Below are 22,773 nucleotides of genomic sequence, written 5' to 3'. Positions count from 1 at the left end.
AATGTCTGGTGCTAGTAAGACTGCAGTAGAATAGCTGCCTGTTAGTACTGGCCAACCTTTCCCCCATGCCCTCCCAGAGGATCGCTTTCAGTTCTCACATGTGTGTGCCTTTCTCCCTGTTTTATAAAGGAAGAAATGAGAGGCTTTGAAAGGATTAATTTGATAAAAGTGTGGCAGGTAGAACTGGGGTTTAGGGCCAGGTTTGCGCAGTTCTGGGTGCAGCGAAGGCCCTGCTGCCACACCACCCGAGAGAGAGCGGTGCACGTCCCAGTGAGCAGGGGTGAGGGGGCCAGGAGCCCAGTGAAAGTGCGCGCACCGCTGCACTTGTGTCCTGGGGCAGGGGCACCAGGGTGCAGGATGTCCACTCTTGCAGGGGCTCCCTCTCCCTCATCTTCACGTCTGAGACCAGGAAGGGGGGCTGCGAGGAGGGTGCCATGCTTTCTGCTTCACCCACGGGTTTCATTTCCCTCTTTGGACTGAATGATGCAAGGTGTGAGAACTGGACTACGGATAACGAGGCGGGTTTCATTTTTGTTTAGACGAATGTGAAGAAGTGGAGCGTCAGTGCCAGAGGACCGTCCAGCAGCTGGAGGCCATCCTGGGGGAGCCGCTGCAGAGCTACTTCTAAAACTCCGCGTTTTGGGACTTTCTTACTCTCTTCAGAGGTCGGACTTATTCTTAACTTTTATTTGTGGGCGTCTGGCACCATATTACTTTTGGTGCCCTCACACCCGCACGGACTTCTGTGCGCATGCGCTGCTCTCCCGCCCCTTGTATGGAACCAGGAAGAGTAAACGATACCTATTTTTATACAGACTGCTGTTTGTCTATGCATTTGTCATAGTCTTTTCTGACCGATGGTATTTATACCAGACCTGTTTAATGTTAGCACTCAAAGGTAGAGGCACCTCATTTTTAGACCATTAAAGCCTTGTCCCGTCTAGGGAGGTCTTACATACGTACATGGTATCCATGTCAGATTTTACTCGGCAGGGAAGGGACAGTTACTCAGCAACAATGCTTTGGTCTGTGAAGCTATTTGGAATACTTTTCATTTAGGGTAGATGATACTTGAGCCAAAATTTCTGTGCGTGGCCTCAGAGGGAATTAGTTCTGGAGTGCATTTTCCACTTAGGACTAGGACTGTCTTCTGTACCCTTCTGTCTTTGGTGGGGGCAGATCCCACAGCCCGAAAAGGCCCAGTGCGGGGCTTGAACTCACAAATGGTGAAAGTGAAGGCTCAAATAAAATAAATAAAATGCCTTCAATAAAGGCAGATTTGTTTAATTTGTGCCTTAATAAAATGAAAGCATCTAAAAACTGTCCCATAGAATGTTTAGAAATGTTTGAAAGCCTTTGTTCTAATTTAGTACAGAAATTTCGTGCAGAATCGTGACAAAGAAGCAAAAGGCTGAATTGCAGCTACAGAGCTAGAGCTTGCTAGGAATGTGTGCTCCCCTTTAAGAAATGTTTTAAAGATTCATTGGGAAATACTCATAGCCTCTTTTCAAAACATATCTTAATACTTTGTATTTTTCCTGTCAAAGAATCAGTCTTATGTCTTAGTAATACCTCCATGTAAAACGAAAGTGAAAACCCAGCATGTTTTAAGAATTAGAGGAAGCAGCGTATGCGGGCTTTTCTCCAGAGTGGCCTGCAGCCTCCATCTCCGTCACACCCTCTGATGCTCTCTATGGAGGAAAAGAAAAACCACACCCTGGGGGACTCCTTATCCGGACCCCATCCACCCCCATCAGCTTGGCAAGATGTAGCGTGATAAATTAACATGAAGAGGAAAGAGTTATATGCCAGAATCTTCTACACTGAGTACTGTTAAAACCTAGATTGGTAGTAGTAGTCTTTTCAGTATATGGGTACAAATAAAATCTAACCAAAACCTGTAAAGAGTATATTCCTAGATCCTGGCAGTGTGTTCAGCCCAGCAATTTTCATGAGAAAATGATCAGACTGATTAAGCTTTTTTACCTCCCCACTTCCAAGCCTTTGGAATTTCCTGTGACAAGATCTGGCCTGTAAGAATTCTACAAAGAACTTCTGCCAACTCGCTTCAAAGAAAAATAAAAAACATTACAGAAATGCAACAGTTTAACTTGCTGATACAGGTTTGTTTTTAATCACTTAAAGTAGAACAATGTTTTGCTCTCGCTTGTGATTGACGAGGGACTACTCTTCAGAAGCGCAGTGAGGGCAGGGGTTGGCGTGCCCACAAGCCACAGATTTCTATACTGCCACTCTCTACCCCATTGGTCTCGGTGTATTTTATGAACAGTCATGAAATCTAATCTTGACAGTTGCTTTGTTACACCCATTAACAGTTTACAAATCACAATCATCTATCTTAAACTTTATACTCGAGTGTGTGTAGACCTCTGATTCCCCCAAAGTGCGAGGGCTGTAAGCATTTACTGGTACAGACATACGGGGCCTTGAGATTGACATCAAGTTAATTTTCATGCCATTTGTTTTTGTTTCACTGTTTTTTGACTTCATCTTTGTGCGGTGTCCAGATTTCATCATGTTTATTATTTGGCAATGCTTACAGCTCATAGAGCTAGATATTTATCAATCATGTTAAAGAAAACTGCCAGATGTAAGGACAACATCAATTCCTTCAGTTATGGGATATGATCGAACTCTGGTTATGGAAGCAATCACTGGAATAGGAATAGTGTCTTGGAAATTTAATGTCTAAGTGACTTAATAACCGAGTAATTCTTTGCAGTCTCTGGCTACTGCATACAGGTAATGCCTACAGAAAAAACGGTGGCACGATGACAGCCCAGAAAATTCTGAGCTCAAGAGAACAGGGAACAGCGGTATTATGTTCCACTGTATACACAGATCCCCAGCTTCTGGTGCAGCACTGGCAGAAAATAAGTACTCAACATGTGTTAGCTACTGTATTACTAGATACTTGTTGAATCTGAATCACATTAAAAATGGAGGCCGGGGTGGGGGAGAGAACAGAAACGGCTATAAGTTGCTGTTGCCTTGAATTTCCTTACTCTCTGGCTAGACAGAGCCACAGCGCATGGCAAGACTCAGAACACCTCGGAGGACTTTGTTATGCAAGCTCATTTTAACAATATATAAAAACAATATAATGATAGTGAGATGCACTTTAACAAGGCCAGTGGTACATAAGCCATTTTGTATTTGTTTTTGTAGCAAGCATGTCAGCTACCAACTTCTGACTTCCAGTAAGTGAATATCTCCGTCGATTTCCAGCGTGTCAATATTGCTAAGCTCTTTAAATCTGTGCTTGTACTCCAGGCTGTGCACACCATTTACGGCAACCTTGAATTCTCTAACGTCACAGTAAATTATCATCTGGAAGGAAAGTACACACATTAGTGGCTCCCCTGGATTTAGAAAGTTCTCCCAGCCTACTGCTGTTAACGTCCCTTCTTAGTAAGATTCTAACTAAAGTGTATCTGGCAGTGCCTCCTGCCTTGTCCCACTTGGGGAAGGGACTCAGCAGGCTGAGCATGCTTGCAGCCTCACACCGGCCCCAGGGCCCAGGGCCTGCCTTCTCAGCTCACTCCCTCTGCTGTACCCTCTCCAGCCCCCGCTCCCAGCCAGTGGGAAGTTGTCCCCGCCGCCCCCTCCCATGTCTGGGACCTATAATGATGCAGGACACTGCTGCCATCTTGAGCCTCACAGAGGCGCTGACTGCAACTAACAGGCTAGAAACCAAGGGGCCTGGATCATGACTTTTCGGCCTTAAACCCTAGGGTCTTAGGCAAATCCCACAATTGAGTCTTTCTAAAGTTTTAGGGCACATCCTGGGACTGCGTGGCTGCGTGGCCACCCTCACTCCACCCCAGCCCAGCGTGGTCTCCCATCTGCCTCCGTGCTCAGGATTCCGTGGATCTGTGGAGCAACTGGCATTCTGGCAGAGCGAGTTCACATCCACGGCTGGTGTCAGCCTTCTGTGTGAGCCTTGCAGAGCTGTCTCTAACCCTCAAAGCCGTGAAAACAAAACACCACAATCCTTTCAAATCACTTTTACACATCAGCCTCATGCTTGTGAGCCCGCTGCCAACTGCCGGTCTGGCAGGCACACTGCCCTGTGCGCTCCAGCCACCCTGACAGGCCTGGGCCGGTGGGCCTGCCCCCAAGGCCTCAAAGGGCAGAGGAGAGAGCTCCCAGAGGCCATGCTGAGGCCGAGACAGGGTCATCTGTTCTTGTGCTCTGACTGGTGATAAATGGCTGTTGGGGGCAAGTCCCGGGATAAAAGAGATGAAGGGCAGAAACAGAAGCTCTAGGTCTACAGAGAGAATTGAGGAAAATATCGATAATTTGGGATTATGTTATTCTCTCAACAGTGGTGGAAATCCCAGTTTGAACCAGGCATACAGGACCTTTGCTAAGGTACATTTAACAAAAATCTCTAGAGAGCACAAAACACAGCCTCCCACCAAGGAGGGAAGACAAGCGGGCACGAGGGGAGGCGTGGGAAGGCCCGTCAGGCACCCGCACAGCGTGACAGCCAGCACGGTGGCCCGGAACGCACTGTGCTGAGCAGACGCTATGCTGCATGCAAGTCAGCGCCACGCCGTCCTCACGGCCGTCTAATGCTACAGAACGGCTCACAAGAACATGGTGTCATTTAAAAAACTCACAGATGAAATTACAAGACAAAGATTTTTTAAAAGACTCCTAGCTGGAACTAATGAATCTGAAACAACAGGGAACAGAAGATGACTGGTTAAAATCAAAGTAATGGCATAATGGGAAAATCCAAGGATCTCAATAAAAGCATATTAAAGGCAGGAAATGGAAGCAGAGATTAAAAATAATCCAACCTAAGGTAATGGCTATTCCTGAGGTAGAAAACTAATATACAGGCAACAATTTTAAAGGAATTACTGTCCTTTTCCATTCTAATACAGTAGCAAACATAAGACCCACATCAAAAAGCAAGTTAGTCACTGGTTTCCTGTCACCAGCCACAAGGATCCACTTCCTTCTGGAGCAGTCACTTCTGTCTCCCTCCAGTGAGCCCGAAGTCCCCTCTCATACCTGGACTCTTGCCAAGCCAACAAGCCCGTGTGCCGCCCTCCCCACCTCGAGTGACTTGTTCAAATCATCCCCTCCATCTGGAAAACCCACCTTTAACTGCACCCTCCTGCATGCCTCTGCCTTCCAAACCTGTATCCACAACTTCCGGGGACCCTCCTATGACTCGGTCACATCTGTCCCTCCACACACTGGAACTCAGGAATACCCATGCATGTCCAGTGCTGTCTTCTATGCAGCCTTGATGTTCCTGCTTCTAACAGCTGGTTTTGATGAGTGCTCGGGAACTCAACAGAATGGTCCAGACCATGTGACAGTTTTAAAAAGTAGAAGCAGGACCCTAAATCAGTGATCCTAAATGACCAGGAGGCAGTGCGTCACCTCAAGTAGTGAGTGACCCTAGCCAACCACCCAGCGTCCACATCCAGGAAACTGCAGTCTATGCTCAGCATCTAGAAACACCTTCGGAAAGGCTGTGTTACCATAGTTTTCACACAGTTGGGAGACTCGAGGACCAAAGGTCTTCAAGTCACACGACATGAGGGGCCCTAAAAAAGTTACCTGACCTTCGAGTTGCAGGGTCTAAACATCTCTTTCCTTGAACATACACAAACAGGACAAACTCCCTGGACTGCCACCGAATGCTATCTGTAACCAAGATGGAAGTGACAGAGAGTGCAGGCAGGTTTATGGTTCCTGTGTGCCCGTGTTCACAGGGGAGTATCCTAAACACGTTTCTCCAGGCCGGAGGCACGGCTCCTGTTGAAATTCCTATGAACTAATATGGGGCCACACAAAACAAATTCCAGTGCAAACAACATGGTATTCTGCTGGCTGTGCCATTCAGACAAATTTGGATGCCCCTTTATAATACAGACAGTCTCCAAATAAGAACCACATGCTATGTCCACATATTAAGCTAGGACTTGATGTAATTAGACCATTTATCCCACCCCGCCTCCCAGGATTCTGTTTCCTGTCCCATAAGATTATCTTACCTCGAAGTACATCCCAGGGCTAAATGGGAAACAGGTAATATTTCTCTCTTCTTCTCCCCAGGACTCCTGAAGAAAAGAGTTTCTTACAAATGCTTTAATATTCAGGCGTGGGTTCAAGTGGAGAGCAATATCCTTGGATTTTCCTGATATTAAGTCAACATTAAAGCTTTTGAGAGAATAGAAAAAACTAATTAACCAAGTAGAAGTGCAGTGTATGCCATTTTAACAATCAGAACTGGACTCTGATCACAACTACACAAAACACACTTATGCACAGGGACGCAGATGAAGGTAAAGTTTTAAATTCAGTCAGCACTCCACTAATGTAAGTACATTCTTTGCAAGATAAGAATATAAAAATTGGATGGTTTTTTAGCCTCCGGGTTGAGGCCACAGGTCTGGTTGGGAAGCAGCTGAAGCCCAAGGAAACGACATGCCTGTTACTTCAGGCTGCACGGGAGGGCTCCTCGCACGTGTGCTGTTCTTGGAAGTGTAGTACTTTCTAGGAAGTCCCTAATTTCAAGCTTTCAGAAGTCTGAACATCTCTAGGAAAGGTGGCTAGGTCACAGGACCCGAGGGGCCCTAACCAAAGTTACCTGACCTCACGGCTGCCCTGAAGTTCTAAAAGGCTAGGTTGTGGGGGTGGGGGGGGGTGCCTCATGGACAATATGCCACCCTCTTGTCTGGCCACAAAAAAAGCCTAGCTTAGAACACTGGGATCGAGTCCTGGCTCTGCCCCCAACCAGCCGCAGGCAGTCTGGTCAGCAGTGTGACTTGGAAGCCCTTCCTCTGATGGTCTCACCTCTCAGGTGAGGACCGGGACCCGGCTCCCGCCCGTGTCTCACAACACTGTTCAGGGTTTAAGGCAATGAGAGACACAGACGCAGACGCAAAGTATTCATGCTATCACTGGTGACACCAGTACTGACCCTTTGGCATTTGTATTCACTTCTCCTTTAACCACAACAGTTCGTCCAGGGCCCATCGAGGTGTTCAACCTTGCAACGAATGGCAGAGTCTGGAAAGAAACCACAGTCAGCACCAGGAAGCCTGCAGAGAGGGGTCTCAAGGGACACCTGTCCGAAGACACTTGTTAATGTTTAAAGGCTATGACCCTGTAAGACCCCTGCAGTCGGCACTGCATGGCTCAACAGAGACTCGCTGAAAGCGGTTCTGGAACGTGGGACCTGCCTGCACTGGGACCTGAGGCAGGGCCATGCGTCCTGCCTGGGGGAGGGGCGGCAGGGAAACACTGCCGCTCAGAGACTCCGCGCCCTCCACGCCCGGCCCACTCCTCTCTGTCCAGGAGCAGCACAGAAATGCAAAGTGGCTCCTGTGGGCTTCTACTGAGGGTGGAAGTTACATACACCAGCTAATTAAAACTTAATTTGTTATACAGTTTAAATAAAATTTTTGGCTCTTCAAACCTTTGACAAACAGATGGTAGGTAGTATTTTGGCGCAAGTCAAACTGTGATTGGCAGCCGAACCTTTGCTCTCGGTGTAGACAGTTCTGGGTATGATTTTACAAATGTCTCCTTCTCTATTACTAGGCTGTTGGGGAAACAGTTCTGCAATAAGGTATGGAAAAAATGAAGCTGGCTTCCAAGGTTTAAACTGTTCATTTCCTGGGCAATTTTATAAAACATTCCATATATTATAAACTAGGCAAAAATACTTACAAACTGTGATGTGCCAGACTTTTGTACCTATTGGAAGAGAAAGTCAAAATGAAGACATTTGAAAGGGAAAAATTTGGTAACACAAGCAGTCCGATCCTACTGGTTGAAATGGCCGGAGCCCACTCAGCCCTGGACGTGACACACAGACGACTACGCTTTCTGATGGGTATAGCACGGGGCTGTGAAGGGCGCTCAGGCTGGGAGCCCGGCCCGCTAGTCCGGTGGTCCTAGGACCACACATGAACTTCACACACGTGTTACTTGTTCTTTCCAAGGGGCTCCCAAAATGCTGAGATTATATTCTATGAGGTCACATGCTGTGACATCATTAAGACGTACATTTTTCCATTAATAACAAAGATAATGTGTAGACTGTACTTATCCCTACAGGGGAGAAGATACATGTGGAAGTTCATTTCCCAGTGCACGGACTGTTCAATATTTATAAATACTGAGTGACCATTTACTCAACAGTGAGAGTGAGAGGTTTTTTTTTTACATAAGAACGGTGGGTAGTGGTAGCTCAAGCCTCTGCAAAACGTCCAGTCCCTGGTCGACAGAAGTAGATGCCTTAGTTTTCAAATGATTACTTCCACCCTCTAGATATTAGTAACAAATTTTCACATTAAAAACATAAGTTTTAAAAACGCAGCCTGCTTGCCACCCAATTTACTTGGCAACTAAAAGAACATTTTTAAACTGGTGGTTATTTAAAAGATTGAATATTTACATTTTCTTTACTTATCTCTGTCAGTTCCAGAGTAGACGTCTGGGTACTTCTTAAATCCTGAAGATAAGATTAATTTTTAATATCCATCAGAATTCTAAATATAACCTCCCTGACATCTCAAAAATAATTACCAATAGTGTTAAACATAAACATATGCTTGAAAATCATGATCTAAAAACGCACTTTACATTAGGCTCCTCTCCCCCCATATCAGATGGGCAGACATCAAAGAGACCAAGGACGAGTATCAAGAAGAAGGGGACACGTGGGCACACTGCTGGACTCTGAAGGGCAAGCCCGTGGGATCTGTCATAACTTAAAATGCAAATACCCTCTCAAGACATTCCACTTCTAGGAAGCGACCCCAGGAGGAATCCTCCACTGTACTCCTGCGTCAGGGGATGAGCCCCTGTTCCAGAGGGTTCTGTTCTGTCATTACCGTTGGGGGGGGGAGGGTGTGGGTGTGTGGTTGTTAGAACCATACTAGATTTAAGATCCTACAGACATTAGAGCGCCGGCCAATGGCTGGCCCACTACTAGTCTGTAAGAGTTGTTCCCAAGAAATTAATATACTAATGATGGAGACATTTACAGTATTTGTATCTTCATGGAAGATGTTAAAGATATTTCCTACCGTTTCATCAGAAAACATCATCAAAGAAGACTCCAAGCTATGGAAGGGTACTCACCGAGCTGAAGTTAAAACCAACTGAGTGGATATTCACTTTGCCATAAATGCCCAGAGTGTCTATCTTCTCTGGGCTAATCCTGTGGGCATAGAGCAGGATATGTTTCCCATTTACAGCCACCTAAATGGACACAGAACACCCCACCACCCCCAGAAAAAAAGTTAATAAATATATTAATGTATCCAAACTTAAATCCTGTTCTCGGGTTTCATTTTATACTTTTCCTCACAGGTCTGCATATTATACAGCTGATCAAACTGTGACTGAAAGCATCCATCACACTAGCAGTGGTCCTGAACTCCCTTTGAGCTCTGATCTGATTAGTCACCACGGACCCTCTCCCTCCACACAAATCAGGCATTCATGAATATATTACACATGCGTGTGTGTGCTACGCATGTGCATGAGGCCTCCTAGTTCAGTGGTCCCCCGGATGCCCTCGGCCTGTGAAGTCAGGGTAGAATCTGCCCAACAAGCCTGCCCACGTGCTGTCCTTGGGGACCACAGTCTAAGGAAGATGACCCTGCACGTGGAAGGCATTCAGTAAGTATTATTGAATCCTGAATGCACGGACACGGGCAAGCTACTCAATTTATCTGCAATTCCTGCTTAAGGCTGGACAAAGCTCTCTCTGAAGAAAGGGCTGCCGTTGTGAGGAGACGGTACAGTCACTCCTGTGAGTGTCTGCAGCACAGTGCCTGACAGCAGGGACCCACTCCCTGCCCCTCCCTCCCAAGTAGGCAAAGTCAGGAAAACACAGGATACAAAAGATCCCAGACCTCAAGGAGCTTCACACCCCTTGGCACGTAAAACACAGGAAGACGAACAACAGCAAGGAACCAGTTCCGAGGACTGCAGATGCAGTGCCCACGGGGCCGGGGAGGGAAGGACGAGTAGAGTCCGCACCGAGACACATCTTCAGGCTAAGCTGTGCGGATCTCTAGTCTGGGGGGCTCGAGGCTCTGCGGGGCTCGCAGGCAGGTGCATCCAAAGCTCCGGGGGCCCCCCTACCTCACGCATATGCACTATACACTCTAGGTCCAGACCGCTCCATGAAGCCAGTGGCGGGATTTCTAAGAACTCTAGGTCTAGAGTCTCACGATCCTAAAGAACTTGTGGCAGGATTCCCCATCACTCTGTTCGTTTCAGATTCCCAACCGCCCTGGTGACTGTGACCACAACTGACTAACCCACAATTCATGCAGCTCTGTGCCAATTCAGAAGCAAGCTCGGCTGTGCAGCCGAAATGCCATAAACAAAAAGGTCTGGAGGCCCTGGACCCCCAACTCTGGATGCCACAGGAGGGGCAGATAGAAGCTGCACCCCACCTCACATTTAGGTGCTCGCCTGGCCCCTACTTTAGGGCGAGATGCTAAAGCCACTCTCTGGACTTAAATAATGTAAGGGCAGGGGCGCCAACACACAAAGCTGCTCTGGACGCTGCTTCTCACCCACGAGGATTACACCTTCATTCTCTCAAACTCACCTGGAATTTGTCTTTCAACACCATAATCACAATTTCAAAAGATTTTTCCTTTTTGAAAGGCGTGTCGTAGGTGATCTCTTCCCAGCCCCATTTTTCATTTTTCAGAGTATTGCAGACGATGCAGTTGGACCTCTTGAAGCGTGGATTGAAATGAAAGGCCACGTCGGCGCGGGGCTTCACGCTGCTGCCGCACTGCAGGTCCACCTGGAATCTGCGAAGCGAGGAGGGAGGGTCATGGGCGCCCAGGGACGGTGCCAGCGGGCCCTCGGGGGCAGGCTGCAGGTGGAGGTCTGGCGAGCTGAGTGACCCAAGACTGACCCCCATGCACCCACCCAGGTATCCAAAACGTGGACGTGCAGGCTGGGTTTCTAGCTGCCGGGAGCCAGGAGAAAAAGGACCTCGCCCTGGGGACAGCTGAACAGTGACCTGGTAAGCCTGCTTCTCTAGACTATGGAGTTGCCTAGAAATGTCTGCGCTTTTCTCCTTCCGTCTGCACTTTCACTTACTTAAACCACTGTCATCCGGGCATCAGCCACAGAGAGCTAGTACCACCTAGTCTGCCACGTGTGCCCAAAGCAAGCCCAAAACTGATCTTCAGAGCTGCTGTGGAGGTGTTAGACTGTGACCAGACCTCGTCCCTGGCCCCCAACCACAGTTCCTGTGTATCTAATCATATTCCAATCAGACTTCGAACAATAAAAAAAAACAAAGTTTTTCCATTTCAGTCATTCATCCCAGTCTCCTCGGCACCTGGGCCCCAGCTACTGACAAAAGCAAAACCACGCCTTGGAGTATCAAAACGGTCTCCCCCACATCAGCTTTGGCGGCTGTTCCACGATCAAAAAAGAGTTTAGTCACCTTTTCCCATCTGACACAATTTTACCTGTCCGAGTCACAAGGAACATGCCCACGGATCACAATCAAGGTTCCAGGCTCCAGCTGCTCAGGAATCGTCCCGACATAGGGGATGACCTAGGAAAACGGATTTTAACAAATGTACCTTTACATGAGCAAAACAGAAACACTACATTTTGAAAGGCTGCATATTAATCTGCTCAGAATCTAGCAATTTCCAAATCACTCTTCAAACAGCTGAGACAGTGACAGTATCTGTAAACCTGAATTATTTGGAAAAAGACACAGCTAAAGTTCACAGAACGATTTATTTGGCTGGAGGCTTTGTGAAATAAAAACACTTAAGAGGAAAATTATGATCATAGAAACAGGTTGCTGGAAGTCATGTCCCCATCCCCCTCCCCTTTCCCTAACATTCCACAGACCACCCGGCAGCAGGCCCCAAGCCCACACTGATGGAGACCATGGCACTCGCTGGCCGCTTGCAGAGTGGCACCAGGTGAACCCCTCCCCCGTGCCTGGGATGGGGGTGTCTAGTCCCTGCCAGGCTTCCAGATGGCAGCTCACCAGCGTTGCTGGAAACCAGACTTCAGGGATGACCCTGGGCACCTGTGCTCTGTCCAGACACAGCGCCACCCTGACCTGGCCTGGTCCCGGCCACGGGCTTGGGTTCCGACATAGTATCCAGGTCTTCTCTTGCCCCCTCATCACCCTTACCCCCACCTTTTAGTCTGGGGCCGGACACATGATCATATCTTGTCACTCCCCTTCCCCAGGGGTGACCCCACCATGCTCCCCATCCACTGGCTGTACCGGCTGCATCACAACCCCACCCTCTTCTGCTGGGGAGCATCTGAGCAAGCCATGCAGGCCAGACCACATCATGCCCCCGCCAAGTTCACCGGAGCCATGACACATATGCTAAAACCTCTCTAAGGCAGCTGGCTGCCAAGAACCAAGGCCTAAATCACGAGCGGGCATATCCAAGTAGTTGTGGATTGTTGCTCCGGAGCTGAAAATCTCGCCTTTCCCGGACTCCACGGGCCATCTGACGTGGTCCCTGAGGGTCCCTCATGGCATGTTATACTCCAACCAGACTGTGGCCACATGGGGCAGGCCCGGGGCGGCACCTTTGCCTCCCAGGACCAATCAGATGACTGGGGATGACACGGGGGAGGAGCGCGCTCCACCAGCCCGGTGTTGGGGTCTGGCAGCCTCACGTGCAGAGCCAGTGATGCAGGCTGTGGCCTTAACCAGCAAGCTGAGAGATCAACGAAAACCAGAGTCCCCAAGGGCGACCAGTGTCTGGCGTTGAGGCACATGCTGAGGGCCGGGTGGGTGACAGGAGCAAGGCCCGACACACTGGAGACCACACCACAGATGTGCAGGACGTGTGTGCGGCCGCACGTCAGGTCGTGGGTTTGCTGTGTAGAGACTATGGAAGGAATCCCACACTCATCTACTGGCCACAGCGATTCCTAGGGTGGCGGGCGGCATCTTCCACAGAGTGAGTCTCTTACTAAACTGAGAACCATCTTTGTAACTTCAAGCTTTATCCGTATTCAAATTCTACTTATGCAGAATATTTAATAATGCTAAAATGGTAGAGACAATATTAGTGAGAAAAGAGCCTACAAAACTATACAGTTTGATCCCAACTAAGTTAATAATAAACATTAATAAAAGAAATAAGCCAAAAATGTTAACCATAGTTTTCTTGAGGGACAGGATTTATTTTTGTCATGTATTTTTCTATTTTCCAGATTGCTGTAATAAGTGTTTATATTTTTATGACAAGTTTCTATTATATGGTTAATTTTAGGGTTGGAAAGAGTTGAGAGCAATAATCTATTCCCATCACTGCTAAGAAGTTCTTCGCAACCATTACTAATAGCGAGTAATGATTAGACTATTCAAACCCAGACTGAGAAACAACAGCACTGAGCAGTTTAATCAGCGGCTGTTTTCGGCATCTGGATGAACGCTTTGGGAGAGCACCCCAAGCGAGGAACTCTCAAGAGGCTTGGCCCACGTGACCCCAAGGCCCTGCAGCCCACACTGAACTCAAACTCTTTGCTCCTGTGAAAAGCAGAAGGGTATTATTTTGTGGGCAGTGTCAAGCTTTGATGCTTCACCAATAATTTATGTAAAAAAAATACAGTTATAAGCACACTGGAGACAATACCATAAGCTTAAGCTCCACTAATTAGGTTTAATGTTTTCTCCCAAAACATCCTAGCTGACTCATACCGCTTTGCCTTTTTTAGAATTACTTAGTCAGTGTCTGCTCCACACAAAGGTCTCACGTAGGTGGGCTCCGGCTAGAAAGAAGCACGACAGCCCCTCCACGAGGAGCTCCTAGGACAGCTGGGGAGACGTCAGGTACCCGTGGAAGAAGTGGAGTAGAAACTGACACTGTGGCTGTTCAGAATGTCTCCTACCACGTCTGGAAAATCCTCTCTACCCGGTGAACATTCGACTTCATCTGACTGCAGCGAGCGGCAAGGGTGTACGAGGAACGTCGGGCACTCAGAGCCCCAGCTCAGACTCATTAAAGCCAGCGCCAAGAAGCCAGAACCTGGCAGTATTTGCTCTGCGGCGGGGCGGCGGCTATGCGCAGGCGCAAAGGCGGCACCGGCCGTGCTGCCAGCACCATCTGTGTCCGGTGCCAGCACCAGAGGTCTCGGCGGGAACGTTACAGCAGGACTTTGGACATTGTCTGTGCCAAGGACTTGCCAAGTCTGGTCCTTCAAACCTGCTAGAGATGCGGAGGACTATGTAGTATCCCTTAATAAATCATACCTTAATAAATTAATAATCTCTGCCTAGAGACTGGCTTTTATGCTTTCAACTACAAACCGCGTCTAACTCAACGGCTTAAAATATGGGGCAGGACGTCAGTGGCAAATCAGTGCTTCAGAAAAATGTATAAAGAATTCCGAGCTGCCCAGAGACACTTTATGGCAGAGGTGTGACTGGAGCTGGGAGCTTAGAGAGGAGGAGAAAGCCAGTTCAGGTAGAAAGGTCCATTTACAAAAGCAGAGAGGCAGGAAAAGATAAAGCATGTCTGGTAGAGACGAAGCAGTAAGAAAGCAGTACCAGCCAGGGTCAGATTTTAGAGTGATACAATGAGGGGCACTCTCTCTCTCTCTCTCTCTCTCTCTCTCCCCCTCCCTCATGCACACTCTAAACACACAAAAAGTTTTTAAGTATGTTAAAAAGGATGATATACTGAAAATGGGGTTTGGAAATGGGGTAATATATGCCGGAGGGCAAGGGATTATCTGGGAGGCTGGCTACTTGCAGGAAGGCGGGCACAGGGAGAAGGCAATAAAATCCAGGCTGATGGCAGCAGACACTGGGTGCAGGGAGAGGAAGAGGCAGGTACAACAAGTATTTCAAAGGAAACCGTCTCCATCAGGCCACCAACTAAAACGGTGAAACTGGGGAGGAAACAGAATCAGAAGGAAGACGAGGAGGTTAGTTTTGAACACTTTCCATGCGATGGGTTGGCAGGACATCTAAGAGCTAACTGAAAGGAGGAGGAGATTCAGCACCGCACATTAAGTGAACCGCCAGAACCCATGCTCTAAAGTCGGAGCAGAGATGATTATAAAGATATCAAGGCAGATGAACTGAGAGGAAGGAAAAGTCAGGGGCAAAGCCTGGATGGGTTTGTAAAAAGGAGTGCACAGAAAAGGGAACAAAGCAGAACTGACTGCTGTCATTGAAAGGTAGCCTCCTTATGAGATTGGCCCTTGGCTGGTGTCTAGGAACTTGGGGACAGCACCCACCACCCACACGGAGAAGGGCGGTCTCCTGTACCCAAACTCTGTGCAAACAATATGGTTTATCCTGAACACCGGCTCTCCTTCCAGCAGTCTGGAATTTCGGTGTGTGCTGGCAGAAGCAGCCTGCAAGACCCACCCCAGACACAGTCTCTGGGGCAGTGAGTTTCTGATGAGCTTCCCCTGCAGGCAACGTTTCACATGCACTGTGACAGCTGGCTGGCCAGGGATTTAAGTACATCTGGGTGAACTCTACTGAGAGAGGCCCCGTGGGACCCTGGTCCCCCTTAGACTTCGCCCAAGGTGCCTTTCCGTTGGTGATTTTGCTATCATATCAATGTAATAAGTCACAGCCGTGAGTATGGCCGTGCTGGTGAAGTATCACAACTGGGTGTGTGTGTTGGAGCCCTCAATCCATGTAGGCAATGAGAAGAGAAAGGAGAGCATGGTCAGGGTTGGAGAGTCATATCAAGGAAGCCATTTCAATATGGGAAGACTGTCAATATCTTTAATATGGAAAAATAAGATTAAAAAAAGATTAAAAAAAAGATTTAAAAAAAAGATTAAAAAAAGGGGCGCCTGGGTGGCTCAGTCGGTTAAGCATCCAACTTCGGCTCAGGTCAGGATCTTGCGGTTCGTGGGTTCGAACCCCGTGTCGGGCTCTGTGCCAACAGCTAGCTGGAGCCTGCCTTCAGATTCTGTATTTCCTTCTCTCTCTGACCCTTCCCTGCTCGCAGTCTCTCTCTATCTCTCAAAAATAAATAAAAAACATAAAAATAATAAAAATAAAAAGATAATAAAAATAAAAAAAGATAATAAAATGGAGATCATATCCTTTGGCCCAGTGATTCCACTTTTACAGATTTATCTATAACATACTAGCACATATGCTTAAAGACGCATATGAAGGTCATAGCACTGGATACAATCACAAAAGAAAACCATCCTTTAATGGAAACTGGCTAAAGAAGTTACAGTATATCCATACAATGGACCACTTATGCAGCCATGAAGAGAAGCCAGGAAGCTGTAAGTGTGCTGGTATTTCCAAAATGTATCAAGTGGAAAAAGGCTGCATATACAACAGTTTATATACAGGCATACGGGCTGTTTCCAGACCGCTTCAATAAAGTGAACACTGCAACAAAGCTATTCAGATAAATTTTTTGGTTTCCCAGTGCATAAAAAACTTGTTTGGGGGTATCTAGGTGGCTCAGTCAGTGAAACACCTGACTCTTGATTTCAGCTCAGGTAATGACCTTCCAGTTCATGGGTTTGAGCTCCACATCAGGCTCTGAGCTGACAGCATGGAGCCTGCTTGGGATTTTCTCTCATCTCCCTGCCCCTCCCCCTGCTTGTGTGTGCTTTCTCTCAAAATGGTTATGGTTACATTATACTGCAGTCTATTAAATATATAATAGCACTGTTATCTTTTTTAAAAAGTGCATTCCTTAATTTAAAAATATTGCTTAAAAAAAGAAAACCATCAATCTGAGCTTTTAGCAAGTTATAATCACTGATCACAATAAATATAATAATGAAAAAGTTTGAAATATTGCCAGAATTTCCAAACTGTGAAACAGAGACAAGAAGAGAGCAAAAGAGAGCAAATGTTGTTGGAAAAGCAGGGCTGCCACAGCCCTTGCTCTGGGCCAAGCCCTGGGTAAAACGAGGAATCCTGCCGTAGGACACAGATGTGTACAGGAACAGGATGGATGACGTCGACACACACCCGCACACTCGGACACTCACGCGTGTCCTCAGGAAGGGTCTACAATCCCTGTGAACATGAGTGCCCATGGGGCGCCGGGCAGAGGGCAATTTTACGTGTTAGTGAAACCCTCAAATACTGTATGCATTTTTACAAATGACTTATATATGACTTTATACCAACTCTCTTCAGATTTTAAAAATAATGATAGTAAAGGAGAAGCCACTGAGGTTTGACACGAAATGAAATTGTGAATGCAGATTCTCTTCAAACTATGCGGGGCTTGGCAGCAAGGAACAGCAGAAGTTAAAGAGCAGAAAGACACGGACAGAAATGGAAACCCACAAGAGGGGAGTGGATTCAGGGAGGAAGATGTGACTTTGGTTTTGAGCTCCTAAGTCTAAGAGCGGGAGCCTCAGGTAAAAGGCTGGATGGCGTATACACCATGTACACACTCAAAAGGTCTGACAGCCATCAGGAAAGACACAAAGAAAAGTGAGAGACACGACCAGTGAAGACAAGAAAAAAATTAAGAAAGAGTTTAAAAAAAAAAATCAGAGGGCAGATCCGTGGTGGCGACATCAAGTCAGCAGAAACAGATGCTGATGCTCTCAGGATTGGGACCAGGAAGGGAAGAACAAGAGAACAAAAGGCTGGAAGGGACCTCAGAGGTTAAAACAGATTTTACTCTTTAACTCTTTTGCTTGTGTTTTAAGATTAAATGGCAAGGGACAAAGGAGAAGAAAATGGGGAAGCGAGCTTCCTAAGGAGAGTGGAACGGTGAGCTTTCAGCACCAGGCAGAATGGACGGCTGAAAGTGGCTTATTAACTCCCAACAGCCTATCTAGTCGTTGCTAAAATAACTGCAATGTTAAGTTAATCGGGATGCTGTATAAGCTAGAAAAAACTACTTTCTTGCGTTATGGTTACTTTGTTAATGATCCAAGAAGAGTTGGAGCCGCGTGTGACTGCTCAGCGCTGGGAGTATTTAATAAGTGGAATTTAAAGACAAAGCACGATGTCATTCTTGCTATTAAGTCCCATCTTTCTACCGCTATCCTTTTCTGCCTGTGAAAACAGACTATAAAAAAAAAAGCTATCTGCCAGAATTATTTGCTTGGAACACTCTGTCACCATGAACTATGCTCAGAACAGCAGCAAGGCCTTCTGGGAGCTGGAGCTGCACTTCCTGCCCTGGGGCAGCACACTCCCCAGGCCCTGCCTCAGGAAATGAAGGTCAGCCTCATTTTGTTTCAACCCTAGAGCGGAGTGTGCTACCCCAGAGATTCAGGAATTGTCAGTGTGCTCGAAATCAAGATGCACAGGGCTTCTAACCTACAGAACTGTTTTCTGAGTAACAAGTAAGAAGTAAACTTATTCAAATGCATCCTCGCATGGAGGGCGGGGCTGAAGAGTGGGACCTGACCATCCCCTCCTCTGGCTGGGGGCGACACTACCTCAGGCACCCTTGACAGGCAGCTTTTTTTTTTTAATCCTGCAAAAAGTCAATCTACAACCTTGAGATTAACTCTAAGATACAGAAAAGCATTTTAAATGTCTCACTGACTTCAAATTCAGAAAGTCTTCCTTTTTAAAACAGTACTACTGAAGGCTCTTTCTTCTAAAACTGAGTTGTGCTTGATGTGATTGTACCTCATTCTGCACAATGACATCAAAGCTTAGGTTTTAAAAAAAAAGTTACAACTACAAAGTAAGTAACAGGAAAATGACTTGCTCGGGGCCATGCTTCAAGGACCCTCACCATCCCTCCCCTCTCTCCCCCAAGAGTCTCCGGGGGAGGCGGTTATAAAATAAAAAAAGCAGCAACTCTGTCTTAGACCTAAATTCAGGATCCAGCCTCATATATGTGGAAACTAGACACTTCTCAAGATTCTTAGTCGCCATATAAAACTAAAACCAGTTCATCACTTCCCAGGATGTACACTGACAGTTCCTACAACTGCAGTCCCTGGGGCCCTTGAGCCACGAGATCCTTAATTCCTCTCTTTCTCCATCTTGTCACTATCTTTTGACCTTTCCCCTGCTCAAGTACAAAGCACTATTTATCTGAAAGGCAAGGGAAAAGCTGAGACATTCACTTTTTGTGAATAGGGTCTAATTAAGAAAGAAAATTAAAAACTTTTAGAGCAACGAATCCATTTTCCTTTGAAAAATTATGTCTTGTGATGATTTTCCCAGGACCAAAGTCAGCTTCCCTCCATCATATCCCATGCTCTCCATTTGGAACATGTTACCACCCTGTCCGGTCACCGTGACTTTGTCCTCCGCTAGACCGAGCTCTGAGGGCCGTATCGTTTTTCAGTTAGCAAGCAGCACAGGCCCGATCACATCGTGGCAACTTCCCCCATGGTTACTGAATCTGACGGTCTCCCCTCCCCAGCAATGGATAATTACTATCCAATCTGCCCTACATCCTGCCACAGATAAAAAGTGATTTCAGAGGAATCAGTTACCGGGTTATAGATGACATTCTGCACACTGTTTAAGGACAACATCATTCTTTTCCACCTTATCGTTGATTGCAGTCTCTATCCTATGTATGATCTAAGGTTTTAAAGCACGTTTCATTTAAAGACTTCCCAGATTGAAATGGAGGAACTTGCCCTGTGAAAAATCAAAACAGAGAGAAAGAAATATTAGCATGCATCATTTTTCTCCATATCATACCTGTCTCTAAGTTTGTTATAAATTAGTTTACCGATATTTACCAAATAACACGTTGCTATTACAATCGAAGATCTGATTGCAATTCTTCCCTCGTGTACTTACACACCAAATAATTTGGGATTATCAGGGCAGGAAACAGTATAAAATATACATTAGTAAAGAAGAGGGTTAAAAAGGGCCACATGGGGGGCGCCTGGGTGGCTCAGTCGGTTGAGCGGCTGGCTTCGGCTCAGGTCAGATCTCACGTTTGTGGGTTCGAGCCCCGTGTCAGGCTCTGTGCTGACAGCAAGCTCAGAGCCTGGAGCCTGCTTCAGATTCTGTGTCTCCCTCTCTCTCTGCCCCTCCCCCTCTCATGCTCTATCTCTCTCTGTACCCAAAATAAATAAAACATTAAAAAAAAAATTTAAAAAAAAAAAGGGCCACATGGGAAGATCGTGAGCTCACCCCCTCCCATGGACACAACGACTCCACAACCACACAGGGATTACCTTCCTTTTGAAGGGACCTGGGAACTAGATGGACAGAGCCTCCGCAAGAGGAAGTAGAGATACAGCCTCACTAGTGGAAAAACCACACCCCGGGCCGTGGTATTCTACAGTCCAGACAGATCTCAAAGGTATGGACATTTTCCCGGAGGAGTGAGAGATTCAAGCTTACACCGGGCATCCCAGCCCTTCGGTCCTGCACAGATGACCCAGCCCCCAAAACAATTAATTGGCTTTCAGAACCAACAAGGAATCACCCATGAAAACTATAGAACTAGAGGGGAAGGAAACTGCATTCTGGAAGGGCCTGTGTGAAGACTCACTCAACCAGGAAACCAGTACAAAAAAACTCAGCACACAGACCAGAGGTGGAGACCCACTTATTAACCATGGAGCATCTGCTTGAGAGGCTGGGACCGTTGGGCCTCTCCCTGGGGACTGAGTCATTTTTGCTATCTCGTTCTGCCATGCTGATCTTGGTGCTGGAAGACACCATTTTGGAATCTGCTCTCTAGACTGCTAATGTCAGGGGGCACATGCTGCCAAGAGCCCCACACACAGTCCTGTGCATCTGCATGGCCCAATGATCCTGCCCACCAGAGCAACCTGAAGCAGGCCAGCCAGGCCCAACAGCCAGCGGGGCAGGAGGCAGAGCCCTGCCACAGGGGAGAGCCCTGGAGCAACTGGCCCCAGTGGCCAACAGGGAAGTGTGTCTGTGCCCCACAGGCCATCCACATAAAGCCATTCCTTCAAGACCAAGATCAGGAGACAGAGCTGAACCACCTAATACACAGAAACACAGAGTTAGGCAAAATGAGACAAAAACAATAGGTTTCAAACAAAAGAACAAGACAAAACTTCAGAAAAAGGACTAAACCAAACAGAGATAAGCAATCTACCCAATAAAGAGTTCAAAGCAATGGTCAAAAAGATGCTTACCAAACTAGGGAGAAGAGTGAATGGACACTGTGAGAACATCAGCAAAGAGAAAGTATAAGAAATTACCAAAAAAGAGACAGGAATCTAAAACATAATACGAAGAAGGTCATTAAATCACAACAGAAGAGAACAAGAGAACTACAAAATCAACCAGAAAACCATTAACAAAGTGGCAATAAATACATACCCGTCAATACTTACTTTAAAAGTAAATGGACTAAATGCTCATCAAAAGACTTAGGATGCCTTAATGGATTTCAAAACACACACACACACACACACACACACACACACACACACACACACACACACACACGGTAGAGGATTGTGGGAAGATGGTGGAGTAGGAGGACCCTAACTTCACCGTGTTCCTAGATAACACTCATATCAGCATAAAACAGAAAACGACCCAAAGGCAGAACAAACTCCACAACTAAATGAAGAAAAAAGAATGTGCCGAAGAGAGCAGGGAGGGTGGAGACACAGTGGGAAGCTAACAGACTGTCCCTGGAAGGGAGGAACCCGCAGGGGCCCAGATGGGAAACAGACTATGACACCAAGACGAATCCCTATACCACTTGGCTTTGAAAACCAGAGGGGCTAAATTTTGTGAGTTCATATCACCAGTGGGATTTAAACCTGGAATTTAAAAAATCTTGGCTATGGGAGAGCCAGGAGGACAGAAGAAGCTGAGTCCTTTACCTTAAAGAGACGGCTCAACAAAATGCCCAGGGAGGTACTGCCTAGAAGCAGCAATTTGAAAAGTGCCTGAGGCACCTGGGAGATTGATTTACTAATCACAGAGCATGTCCAGCAGCTGCAGGGATCACTGGGGTATTCTTCCAGGAGCCAAGCCCTTGGCGAGCACTATTTCCCTCTCCCCATGCCGCATAAACACACAGCCACCTTTGGGAACCAAAGCTGTGCTGACATTCACCGCCTAACCTGCTCCACTGCTTCAAGGAGTCTGCCCCTCTTAGCCAGGCCTGCCTCAGTTCTCCTGTAAGAAAACAGCAGCAGGCAGGCCTTGCTAACTAACACCACTGCCCCACCGCACCCCTCCAGCTCCCATGTGATGGGCACACCCCCTCCCATACACTCTTGGCTGGAGCCCATTCACACCAGGGCCACAAGCCTGGCCGTGCGCAAGCCACCCGGATGGGGGCCAGCACCACTCCAAAATGACGCCTGCCCTGGGAAGAGGGGACAATAACCACACACACCAGTCTGACTATGGCCCCAGCAGTGGGCTGGGGGCAGACATCTGTTCTGACTGCAGACCCCACCCACCGACTAAAGCTTCTCAGGGACACTACAGACAGAGCACCCTGAAGTTCGGAGCTACTACATCTCGGGCAAATGCCTGCTCTGACTCAACTCAGGCCCAAGACTGGTCCACTGACACCACAGGGACCAAACACTGTCCACAACAGGCAAAGGCAGCCACTGCAGATGAACGGACTGGAGTCAAAAGTGGCTCAGCCACAACAGCAGGGTGCATGCAACACACACAGGATACACCTCCAAGAACAGGAGACATGACACTGCAGGGCACTACTGAGCGCCTCTTCATAAAGCCATAATTTCCAAGAGCAGATGCAGGTAACTTTCCTAAAACAAAGAAATAGACACAGCGAGTGCAGGCACAGAGAGTTAGACAAAATGAGAAGGCAGATGAAT

The 22,773-nt window shown here is 47.2% G+C and overlaps 2 protein-coding genes across 11 annotated transcripts in view; one reads left to right on the top strand and one right to left on the bottom strand.

Annotated features, from left to right (window-relative positions):
• The window catches only part of HEATR1 (HEAT repeat containing 1), a 50,307-nt gene extending 48,205 nt beyond the window's left edge, over nt 1-2,102 (top strand). For all 3 annotated transcript variants that reach the window (XM_029931644.1, XM_029931643.1, XM_029931645.1), the window contains one exon: nt 540-2,102. In XM_029931644.1, coding sequence (XP_029787504.1) covers nt 540-628 — 89 coding nt within the window. In that variant the 3' untranslated portion in view covers nt 629-2,102. The remainder of the gene's footprint in view (nt 1-539) is intronic.
• A 3-nt stretch (nt 2,103-2,105) lies between these two features.
• Nucleotides 2,106-22,773, bottom strand: part of LGALS8 (galectin 8) — a 35,983-nt gene continuing 15,315 nt past the window's right edge. For 5 of the 8 annotated variants that reach the window (XM_029931649.1, XM_029931646.1, XM_029931648.1 and 2 more), the window contains exons 2-11: nt 19,456-19,606; nt 11,511-11,599; nt 10,628-10,838; nt 9,142-9,261; nt 8,453-8,509; nt 7,723-7,749; nt 7,469-7,594; nt 6,971-7,059; nt 6,042-6,207; nt 2,106-3,351 (exon numbers count right to left, since the gene is read on the bottom strand). In XM_029931649.1, coding sequence (XP_029787509.1) covers nt 3,202-3,351; nt 6,042-6,207; nt 6,971-7,059; nt 7,469-7,594; nt 7,723-7,749; nt 8,453-8,509; nt 9,142-9,261; nt 10,628-10,838; nt 11,511-11,599; nt 19,456-19,500 — 1,080 coding nt within the window. In that variant the 5' untranslated portion in view covers nt 19,501-19,606 and the 3' untranslated portion in view covers nt 2,106-3,201. The remainder of the gene's footprint in view (nt 3,352-6,041; nt 6,208-6,970; nt 7,060-7,468; nt 7,595-7,722; nt 7,750-8,452; nt 8,510-9,141; nt 9,262-10,627; nt 10,839-11,510; nt 11,600-19,455; nt 19,607-22,773) is intronic. The other 3 variants (XM_029931651.1, XM_029931652.1, XM_029931653.1) reach the window with 3 other exon arrangements.

This window comes from Suricata suricatta, chromosome 2 (assembly GCF_006229205.1).
Source record: "Suricata suricatta isolate VVHF042 chromosome 2, meerkat_22Aug2017_6uvM2_HiC, whole genome shotgun sequence".
NCBI classification, from domain to species: domain Eukaryota; kingdom Metazoa; phylum Chordata; class Mammalia; order Carnivora; family Herpestidae; genus Suricata; species Suricata suricatta.
The sequence above is the reverse complement of the archived record's forward strand: the minus strand, read 5'-3'. Positions and strand labels throughout refer to the sequence as shown.